Below are 12,301 nucleotides of genomic sequence, written 5' to 3'. Positions count from 1 at the left end.
ACAAAAAATTGTTAAGAATCTCTCATCTAAAAGGAGGCCAGAATTCTATAAGGTACAAAGAAGGAAGACATGAGAGATGAGTTATTTATAGAATCAGGAGATAGATTAAGTGTAGAGAACAATAATAGGCTTGATGAATAATATGAGGATGAATAATATTAAATAAATCTATAAAAGTAGGTGGAAATATGATTTGAAAGAAATTTGAGTGCTAGGTTAAAAAGTTTATATTTTGCCTTGGAGGCAGCAAGGAGGTACTGAGGATTTTTAAGGAGGATGCCACCATGATCTGACCTGTGCCTTTTTTATAGGGGAGCAGAATAGGGGGTCTAGACCTGTGATTTCTTTGGTATTATAAGCCTATGTGAAAAACTCCTCCTACCAGTGCAAATTTGTTCTGCAACTTTATAGGTTGAGAAATGTCTAGAACAATGAAGAGCCACATAATTCACCCAGGGTCACACAGTCAGTATTCATTAGAACTGAGATTTCAAAGCTATTTTTCTAGAAGCTAGATAGCCTACAACATTTAAGAAATGTGCAACTACTGTATGGGTCATGGATTGGAGACAGAATAAACTAGAAGCAGGAAGACCAAGTACAAGGCTGATAACTGGTAAAAGGTAATGATGGTCTTTAGGCCACTTACAAAGGTAGGAAGAAACAACACTTCTTAGGTTATTTAGTTATCTTGTAGCACAGTAGTGATGATAAGCTTACGTAAAAACCTAACATGGAGATAATTGTGGGTCACATCAATTTCTTTTGTAAAAAGGATGAAAAGATAGAGAAATTCTGTATTAATATTAATATTTAGTGACTTCAATGAAAAGATAAGCATGGGAGAAGGCAAAAATATGCTGGAAAACTGTTCTTTAAGTAATAGAAAAGTCAAAGACTGTTTATCTCATTAATATTTTCTTTAAGAAGATAGGAGGGACTAGAAATGACAAATGTCCCATAAAATCAGAAAAATTAAACTGATACTTTAATATACATATACGTCATATCAGTCATTGGTTAAAGACAAAAGACTTTTAAAAATAAGATGTGGAAAGCTTTTGTTTTTACATCAGTCATGAGATGTGGATAAATAACAGACATCAATCTAGTTATTGCTACTTTCTTGCTTTTTTTTTTTAAGGTTTTTGCAAGGCAGTGGGGTTAAGTGGCTTGACCAAGGCCACACAGCTAGGCAATTATTAAGTATCTGAGATTGGATTTGAACTCAGGTACTCCTGATTCCAGGGTCTGTGCTCTATCCACTAGCCACCTAACTACCCCCCCCCATTGCCACTTTCTAAAGAAGTTTAATTACAGTGTCTCCACCTTCTGTTAATTACTTCCCATTTATCTTGCATATAGCTTGCTTTGTATATATTTATTTGCATGTTGTTTGTCTCTGTCTCTGTCTCTGTCTCTGTCTCTGTCTCTGTCTCTCTCTCTCTCTCTCTCTCTCTCTCTCCCTCCCTCCCTCCCTCCCTCTCATTGCACTTATAATCTCTTTGAGGGCAAGAACTGTCCTTTGTGTCCTTTTGTATTCCTAGTATTTAGCACAGTGACTAACCAAATCAAGTGCTAAATAATCATTTGCTGAATGAATGAACTGAAACTAAACAGAAAAACATCATCCTGCCTTTATATAATCAAGTTTTATATACTTTATTCATTGGAGGCATGTGTGTCTCTAAGCAACATAATATAGCGAAGTTTAGAAAAGGAAAACTAAAAGAGTGGGGAGAAACGATTCCTTACAAGGACAAATTAGAAAGATGCGGAAAGGGACGGCTAGGTGGTGCAGTGGATAGAGCACTGGCCCTGGAGTCAGGAGTACCTGAGTTCAAATCTGGCCTCAGACAATTAATAATTACCTCGCCGTGTGGCCTTGGACAAGCCACTTAACTCCATTGCTTTGGGGAAAAAAAACCCTAAAAATAAATAAGGAAAACCAAGGATGATGTTGACAAAGAAGTTGAGAGCAATCAGTAAGGTCATAATCATACCCAACCAGTCCTAGTTTTTACTACTGCTTGGAGTGTTACAATTATAGGATACCCTTTGTAGCTCAAAAGATATATTTTAATATTAAAAAGAGATATTTTACACAGGAGGGAGTAAATTTATGAAATTTATTACCCACAAAATATAGAACTGCAGAAAACTATTTTAAATTTTACCAAGGGATAAAACATCAAATCTATGGATGTCCTCCAAAAAATGAATTACTAAAAGAAACTAAGAAGCATTTGGGAAAGCCTACTCTATTGAAAAGAACACTATACATGAGAATCAGGGGACCTGCATTCAAGTCCTGACTCTGACAATTTTCTTATCATGTAACCTCTCTCTGCTTCTCAATTTCTCCATCCACAGAATTGAGGAAATAATTCTTCTGGTAACCATTTTATGTGGTTATTGTAAGTGAAGTTCTGAGTAAACTTTAAAGCACAATAGAAATAAATTCTTATCTATTATAATCACCATGTACAAAACTTCCCTTGGTGTCACAAGATTGTGTACTGGACTTGATGAATCTCTGATCTTATGTATGGAGGAAGAGAGAAGAAGGAAGGAAGACAGGAAATAAGGAAGGAAGGAAAAGAAGGGAGGAAAGATGGAAAGAAGGAGAGGGAGGGAGGAAAGAAGGAAATTTATTAAGTGCCTACTATATACAAGGCTAAGTGCTTTTTATAAATATTATCTCATTTGATCCTCACAACAACCTTGGGAGTTAGGTGCTATTATTATTATTCTCATTTTACATTTAAGGAACCTGATATTGACTTAAGTGAAATGACTTATCTATGGTCTCACAGCTAGTAAGTATCTGAGGAAAATTTAAACTCAGGTCTTCCTGTTATGATATATTCTCTTTTATGTCTTGACATCCAAGGCATCTTCCTAATTATACTTAATCACAAACTCCTGAAGTACCTTCTTTACTTTCTGGCAGAGGTAATACTAATTTAACACTTGAAAAAAAAAGCAAATTTTATTTATAATCATTGTCTTTTTCTATTTGACAAGTGGAATTTTATCTCTTTGTATTTTAAGGATAACATGTTATTAACTTTTTGGTTCATTAGCTACATTGCTTGCACTGTAGAAGCAATCAGACGAGGAACAAAATTTATAACAGTTAACTGGGTGCAGAGAGGAAAAGGGAGTACTTCTTTAAAGCAAAAAATGTTTTTTGTACAAATTTATTTTGAATATAAAATATTATTTATTTACAAACATTATATATATATATAACCTCATAAAAACGCTACATAGAAGAAAGTACTAAAATGCACCATTGTTTTCCATATTTAAAAAAGCTGGGGAAAAAAAAGATTATTGGCGCACGTGTATGCGTGTGTGTGTGTGTGTATGTGTGTGTGTGTGTGTGTGTGTGTTTGTGTATGACCCCTCTCTTTCACTCCTACTCCTGTTTATTCACCAATTATCCAGAAAAAAGATGAGCAGTAGCAATTTTATTTCAATCACTTTTTTACAAACTGGTAATATGATTTCTTACAAAATATCTGCACAGTAAACTTTCAGTTTTCAATGGATTTTGTGACAATGTCTGTTAACTTATACATAAAGGCTGACATACTGAACGAAATAACCATTCTCTACATTTTAAGTATGTTTTGGAAAATGCTGATAATATAATTTTAACAGGTGCATCTTGTGTCACATAAATGGATATTTTGAATTTATGAGTGATGCTAAAACCTCACAGACAAATTTGTGTACTGAGCTAAGCACCATTATATTTAAAGCAAACTACCTTTGAATATTTAAGACAAAGGATCTTACTTGGAAATTTTCATAAAATAAAACATCAGGCACTTTCATTTTCTCATTGGTATTATGGACTGGTATGCTAATATCCCCAATCTTCAGAGATCCAGATTTTATTTCACCTAAAAATGATATACAAAGCAAGAATGAATCATAATAGTACTGATAAAGACACCAGATTAGTCAAATATGCTTTTTGGTCCAGACCTGTAATATGATTATGAATTTGAGATAGTGGATAGAATTTTGAACTTGGAGTCAGGAAGACGTGAATTGAATCCTGCATCAGATATTTACTAGATAAATGACTAGAGGCAACTTAAATTCAGTTTCTCCTTCCTCCTACACCTATTCCTCAGGGTTGTCAGAATCAAATGAGATCATGAATGCAAAGTGCTTTGCAAACCTTGAAATGTCATATAAATGCTAGTTATCATCATCATTATTAATTGTTATTATTTTTGTGGATTTTGGAGGATTATTTAATGTTCATAAAGGGAAAACACAAAAATGATAATAAAAACACTAAAATATCAATATGCCACATAAAAATGATCAAAGAGAGAGCTAGTAGCACCATACAATGACACAGCCAAGCCAATATGAATACAAAGGATGTGAAGGACAGTATACATACTGAAGATTTTCTCTCTGGGGAGTGGTGAGACTCCTTAGTAGATCATATATATATATATATATCACAACCATCCTTGGCTAAGTCAAAAAGAGAGGGAAAAGGTAGAAAAGGAGGGTAGCAATCTATGCTGCTTTCTAGTTGGCCTTCTCTTCAACATGACTAGGTAACAAAGACAATTTTGTTGTTATTGTAGTGAGGATGAGAGAAGGGACTTCATCTAACTGGGAAATCTCTACCAAGCTCCTTACTTCTCTTCCTGTGTTCAGGAAGCCTTCCTCACTTTCACTAATCATGACTGATCCCTATCTGTCCACTTACTGTTTAATTACAAAGTGCACTACTCCACTCAGCACTTAATTTTGGCTTCTTTTGGATTGTTCTTTCATTGTTTCACCTCTGTTAGTTTGGCCTTTCCAATTTGAATCTGAGCTACCTATTTCTTATTTTCCTAATCATTCCTTATAGTACCTAGACCCATACTGAGTAGGTCTCAATAAAAAATTACTAACAGTTCCAGGGACTATACAGAAGACTGTGCAGAGCCACAATTAAAAAATAACTTGTCTACAAAGGACAGTTTATTCTCTTTCCAAATTAATTAAATCACTTAATTTTTATTATATGGCTATCAATCATTTTCTTTGTAAAAGAAAAATCATTTCTCTTCTGGGAACTTTTTAAAAATATATTATCAACAAATTTATAAACATTGAAGAGGAGAAGAAACATTAAGTTTCATAAATTAATTAGTCACCAATAAAATAATGAATTCTAAAACCCTAATTAATCTCTACAGTGACACAAGAAGATACAGCAAAGTACAGCAGATCTCAGAGGGAGATGACTCCCTCTCTAATAGATTTCTTCTCTCTATCTTTTTCCTTTACTCATGCATTCTGTAGGAAAAGATAAATTATGTTTGTCAAGCTGAGAAATTTCCTGTTTCTTTACTGCCAATATCTCTTGAATGAGTCCACTATAAAAGTTTGACTAGAAAGAACAGTAATGCAGAAGAATAAATTTGCTACATATTTGTAATGGTGATGTAATTGGTAATGTAATTGAACAGAAACTAATGTGAAATGCATTTAATACTCAGAGGATATAGGCAATTATTCAATTATAAATATTTATTATATGTCTAAATATGTATGTATTCAGAAATCTTAATCAAAGAGCTACCATCCCTGGATGTTCCACAAAATAGACAAAAATAGTTTCATGAAAAAGAAAGTATTTGTGTTCCTAACAGTAGCAACAACTAGCATTTATTTAGAACTTGAAGTTTTACAAAGTCTATCACATATGTTAATTCATTTGATTCTCACAATGGTCTTGTTCATTAGATGCTATTATCCCCATTTTACAGATAAAGGAAACTGAAATGAGAGAGGTTAAGTGACTAGAATAAGGTCATCCACTTAGTAAGGGTCTCAGGCAATATTTGTATTTAAGTCCTCCTGACTGCAAGTCCAAAATTTTAATTCACTGTGCTTTCTTCCTAGGAAATAATGAAAGCTATTTATTTTTTTAATTGTTTCATTTATATTTTTCACTGAACTTAAACTCTATAAAATAGACATTTCCATTTCTATTTACATAGAATAGAAAAAAGACAATTGTGTCTATAATTAAAGATCGTCACTATGTTTAGCTTGCTAATCTTAAAAATATATAATAAATTCAACAAGCAACTTTCAAACCTGTCCTGCTTCTCTGTGTTTTTTTTCTGGCTTTCTGTTTTCTTCTATGAAATAAAAAAAATCACTTAAATTACCTTCTTTTCCTTTTATCTTGGCTATTATATTCCCATTTTCCCCTCACCTCCATTTTATCAGAAAAAAAATTAAGTCCTTATTCTTAACCCATACAAAACTCTCTTTACAACTCTAGTCACCTGTGGTAGAGGGAGAAGTGATCATTAAAAAACAACAATACCTAAGGTAAGCAGACAGAAGCAAAGCAAGTAAGGTTACATCTACTGACTGATCCGTCAGTCACTGAAGGAAGGGGAACACAAGAAAAAAGGAATATCATTTATCAGCTTTTCATTCTGTTCCTCAAAGCTGGTCTTAATTTTGAGATATCTTACCCACACATATATACACAGCAATAGTAAGAGGAGTTGTTTTTTCCCTAGCAACTGATGGATGCTATTTATGTCATTTATTATTTCATTGAGACTCATGATGAGAAGCAATATGGGTATAGTGAAAAGAATACAGGCTTGAGAGTCTAAAGAGATTGGATTTTTGAATGCCATCCAAAACTTACTAAGTGGGGTGATTCTGCCAAGTAACTTATTTCTCAGCCTCAGTTATATCAGCTGTAAAATAGGGACAAAAATACCCCATAATGGAGCTAAAAAAATATTTGACAAGGTTGTGGCAAGAATCAAATAGGATAATGAATACACAGTGCTCTAAAAAATATTAAGAGTCTCTTCAGGTGTGAGACATTATTATCATGTTTATCATGTCCCTCAGGTGCTAATGAATCATCTGTATCACTGATTTATTAGTCTCTTTTCAAGTTCATTTGCACACTGGAATAGTTTCATTCATTCCATCATTTGCTATTTATTTAGAGAAAATGTAATATTATAGGGTAGACAACAAAGTAAAAATCAATGTCCCAACTTTAAATACCTTAAAAGTATCATCATATATAAAATATATGGTGTTTTCATGAGGAAAAGCAACTTCGTTGAGGGGTGAATATGAAAGAATTTTGCTTTCAAAGTTAAAGATGCTAATTTACAAACTCAAGACTTTCCATATCCTCTTCAAAGGGTCCAGATGCCACAAGCCAGTATACTTTTCCTATAGCAAACTCATAAGGAGAATCTATTAGGGATAAAACAGACAATGAAACATTGTACTGGTAGAAAATACAATTAATTTTTAAATATATTTATGCTCTGTTATATGATCATAAAATAAAATGGACCTCATCAGAACAGAAAGATGTCTCCTGAGATCTAAGCCAAAAGCAAGTTAAATCAGGTCAATGGATAAGCATGGGGGCAGAGAAAGGGGGAAGGAAATGCTCCAAGACCAGGGGAAAAGTTGAATAAAATAAGAGCAAGAATTTTTAAAATTCCTATCCACGAGCAAGAGCCATTAAAGGAAAAACATCTCAAAAGGGATAAGAAATTTCCAAACGTAAAATTCTGGTAGCATAATTCTAATTATCCCAATGAGAGGGAAAAAAAGAGGATGAAGCAATGTAATTTATAAGCCTTCACTAGGATCTCTCTTCAGTCCCAGATTAAAGGGACTGAAGGAAAAACTAGTATTTAAAGAAAAAAATAGAAGAAAAGCATATTGCTTTCTGAGGAAAGTTGAAACCTACAATTACCTAAGCCTTGCAAAAATAGGAAGAACAAATTCTCAACAATTTTTCAAAGTTCTCTCAAAGATAAGAAGAACGAGGAAAGGACAGAGATGCTACTTGAGATATATAACAGAAAACTATTTGACTCCTATTTTTGTTTCTTTTTCTCAAACAAGGAAAATGACCAATAGACTGAAAAGGGTAGAACAAAAATGACCGAGTGGGAACTGAGATCCAAGATACTAATGAAGAGAGTAAGAGAACATTTGAGAATACTAACAAGAAAACTGGTCATCAGATTGAAAAAGGTAGACCAAAAATAACAGTGAGAATTGAGACCCAAGCTACAGGAGGGGAAAGTAAGAGAACACTGAAATTTCTAACTGGGTTAATATGTGCACTCCTGGATGAAGTCCTGAAAGAACTTGCAGATTTGACTAATAGCTGCCTTTTATAATACTTTAAGGGTTACGATGAGTTTTCCATGCATTAGATCATTTGCTTGTCACAATGATTCTGAGACAGAGAGTGTTTTATTGTCTCCACTTTACAAATAAAGAAATTGGGGTGCAGTAAGGTTAGGGGATTTATCCAAGGTAAGAAGTTGATAAATAAAAGTGGTAGGAATTGAACACAGGGTTTTCCTGATGATGTCAAGACCAGTGATCTCAATTCACCACCAGCTTCTTAACACACTGGCTCTTAACTGAATGAAAGCAGTATTAAAAAAAGATGTCAAGACCTAGAATGAGGGTCAGATCTAACTGAATGAAATCTAGAAACCAGAGCTCTCACATTTATACAGCATGGAAAGGTTTACAGAATAGTATCCTATGAAACAGACAATGCAGCAATGTTGCAGTTTTGCAAAGAGAGCACATGAAAACCTCGAACAAGTTTACATGATTTGTCAATGATCACTTAACTTTCTTGACCTTCAGTCTTAGGATTCACAATCACATTGTTCTTTCCGCAACACCATGGGATACATGTACTGTGTCCTAGACTCAAGCACCTTCCCCCAAATCTGCACAAGTACAACTTGTTGAGATCTGACTTAAGAGTCATTTGTCTAAAAAAATCTCAAGGTTTTTAGAGGGCTAGAGACTCAATATTAGGCAACAGTGTAACCAGGCTGCCAAAGAAGAGCTGATATGATTGTAGGGTCGAGTGCTGTGCTCAATCTCTGAATCACATTTAGTAGGGAGATTGATAAATTGAATCAAGTTCAAAGAAGAATAACAAGGATGATGAGGGAATTCAAAACTATATCACCTAAGAAATCATCTAAGAACTGGTGATACTGAACCTACTTCTAGAAGTATATTTCAGGCTTGTTTTGCTTTGGGATTAGACCTCTGTCCTCAACTGCTCTGAAACTGATGGTTTTAGAGACTGGCACAACTGAGAGGGTTGAGGAGGTGCTAAGGATCACAGGCCAATATACGTTTGAGGCTGGGCTGGACTTCTGAGTCAGTTTTACTGACCAGTGCTTCATCTATAAAATAAGTAGATTATTTTAGATCAGTGTATCAAACTCAAAAGAAAATTATTCCCCTAAAATGGCATTTCAATTTAGAAAACTACAAATTAACATTATCTAATTTGTACTATATTTCTATTTATTTTTTTAAACATTTTCCAATTACATTTTAATCTGTTCAGGTTGTCTTGTATTAGATAAAGAGACCTAGCTCTAGAAATTTAGTTATTTCTCTCTTTTTTTCTGCCAACCTTCAAGAGAACTAACCAATGAGAAGATAATAACAGAAGAGTCAAGAATTCTAGTCATTATAAAGAATGTTTAAATAAAGTTCTAACCAAATGGAAAGGGTTCTTATGAGGGAATTAGATCATCAAAACTACAAATATATAAAGGAAAGCTCAATAACTGCCCATCAGGGACACTGAAGAGAAGCCTCATAGGCCACATAGGTAGTTGGACTACATGACTGTTAAGTTCCTTTCTAGCTCAAGGTGACAAATGCATATGTTTTTTGGTGTGTGTGTGTGTGTGTGAATGTGTAACAAAGACAGATGAACAGAGAGAATGAGTGTGTATATTCATTTAGTGGTTAGCATCTAACACAGTGTCTGACATAGTAGGTGCTTAATAAATGTCTATTGATTGGTTGACAGATAAATCTTAATATCAGATTCTTATTAGAGATAATAAATCTAAAGCCTTTCAATTTCATATTATCAGAATTAGCTATTTAATAGGAAAGTTGATTCTTAGAAATAGGTGACAAATGCATATAGGTATATACATATTAGAAATAAATTAACCTGGTTAGTAGTCATTAGAGATAGTTAAAATAAAACACAAGGGCAACCCTCAAATTATTAATGGAGTATTTCAAAAGTTCATTTTTGTGTGTAGGGGGAGACACACTGGAGTTAAGTAACTTGCCCAAGGTCACCCAGCTAGTAAGTATCAAGTGTCTGCAGTCACACTTGAACTCAAGTCTTCCTGACTTCAGGGCTGTACCACCTAGCTGCCCCCAAAAGTTCATTTTTGTTTTGTTTTTTTTAGGCTTCTGCAAGGCAATGGAGTTAAGTGACTTGCCCAAGGTCACATAGGTAATTAATCTGCGGCTGAATTTGAACTCAGGTCCCGACAACCAGGGCCAGTGCTTTATCCACTGCGCTACCTAGCTGCCCCATCAAAGTTCATTTTTATGTGAGTTATTTGGAACCTAGGAAATATGCTATAGAAATGATGCCATAAATTAAAATCCTATGTAACTTCTAATGGAGCTGAACTATTTAGTATTGCTAGTAGGTTTCACCCCATATTTCTCTATGCTTCAAGCCAGGAAAAAAGTATTCCTGCTATCTGAGTAGCTCCTGGATTCTGATAGGAATGCAATAACAAAGAATGAGGGAAGACTACTAATATTCAAATGTACATGTTGTTATAAATGAAGTATTAAGGGATTAACTGAACTTGTATAGACTTTCAGCTATAATCAAAGCAAAATCTGATATTTAAATTCTAATGGTATGTTACAGCATAGGAAAGTATACTTTTACAAGTATATAAAATTTAAACTACTGAATAAAAACCCCTACAGACATAGAAATGTGGCAAAAGTATATGAAACAGTTTATTAATAAATGATAGTATACTTAAAGGAGCAAAGCCTTACATATAAAAATCTATACGTGAATAATATATAATATAATAACTATCATACCATATCATAGCTTACTGTGTGAATTCCTAAAAGTGATAATGAAATTTATAAAAATACACAAAGAATTCAATGACAGGAAAGATCCATGGGAATTGTTAGAGTTTGGGAGAGCTTTTTGGACTAGTAAATGGAGAGCTGCAGAGAAGGGGACCATTTTAACTGGGGAAAGATCATGAACAAAGAGAGACTGAATTCGAAATCATAAGCTTAGGAGATAACTAAGAAACTGGTTCAGACTACAGCAGAGAGTTTTGCTGAAGGCTGTGGGAACTCAGTTATGGAAAGCCTTGAAAATGGAGAGGAATAAGGCCCCAGCTTAAGTCCTTCTGGAAAACTGACATTTCAGAGAGATTTCTCCTTCACCTCTTCCTCTGGAAGCAGGTCTGTCCAGAACCTGTTTGGGATGGCCTAGCAGTAGGAGTCCTTTCTCCCTTTGTGTATCATCCTTTGCTCTCTGCCCTGGCTCACCTAGAATTCATCTGAGAGGATTGACTGCTCACAAGACTTAGAAAAGAGAAGAGTCACCAATCTTATAGCTTCCCATTAGATGGAAGATTCCCCAGGTCTTTACATGTACCCTGCTTTGATGATGACAGGCTCCTGGCACTGTCATCTGTCCTACTGATGTAACTTAAGGACTTCAGCATCTTGCCAACCTCAGTGCTGAACTCTGTGATATTTTATCATTTCTTTTTAATGTGTTGTGTCCCCTCATTGGAGTGTGAGACCCCTGAGAGCAAGGACTCATGCTTTTTCTATTTGCATCCCTAGTATCTAACACAGTGCATAGCACGTATTAATTGCTAAATAAATGCTTTTTCATTTTATATAATTAAGAAAGTAGAGAAACTGGTAGAAGTTTAATAATATCCCATATATGACAAAAAATCAATACTGAAGGAAGAAAGAAAATGTAAGCAACTTACATTTATAATCCTTTGGCTCTGGTTCTGGGTGGGTATCAGGGATTGTTTCAATTCCAGCATCTAATAAATTTTTCTCTAATGCTGATTGTGCAAGGCTTGGTAAAAACCTGGGGGTGGGGAGAAAATAAATTTAACAGAAAATTCTTTAAAATTCAATCATCTCTAACATTTAAAAATCACAATGTATGCAATATTATCCAAAGTTTTTGCACAGCACAAAGTCTCAATAATTTAAAATAATTTCTGAGAAAGATCATTTTAAAGTAATGATATTTGCAGAATACTTTAAACTCAATGTAATTCATTGCCTTCCAATATACATTTAAGTGAACAAAGAGTTGCCAAGTAACCATAAAGACTTGCCCTAGTGAGTAGACAATACTCATTTGTAATTTGAAGCATCCATTTAT

At 34.2% G+C, this 12,301-nt stretch overlaps 1 protein-coding gene across 1 annotated transcript in view; it reads right to left on the bottom strand.

The window, feature by feature from the left end:
• Positions 1-12,301, bottom strand: part of VWA8 (von Willebrand factor A domain containing 8) — a 469,402-nt gene that overhangs the window by 254,774 nt on the left and 202,327 nt on the right. Inside the window, exons 18-19 of the mRNA XM_074191741.1 lie at positions 11,892-11,998; positions 3,808-3,914 (exon numbers count right to left, since the gene is read on the bottom strand). Of these exons, the coding sequence (XP_074047842.1) occupies positions 3,808-3,914; positions 11,892-11,998 (214 nt within the window). The remainder of the gene's footprint in view (positions 1-3,807; positions 3,915-11,891; positions 11,999-12,301) is intronic.

Source organism: Macrotis lagotis, chromosome 6, assembly GCF_037893015.1.
Source record: "Macrotis lagotis isolate mMagLag1 chromosome 6, bilby.v1.9.chrom.fasta, whole genome shotgun sequence".
Classification (NCBI taxonomy): domain Eukaryota; kingdom Metazoa; phylum Chordata; class Mammalia; order Peramelemorphia; family Peramelidae; genus Macrotis; species Macrotis lagotis.
Note: the sequence above shows the minus strand (reverse complement) of the source record. Positions and strands in the feature narration are given on the sequence as shown.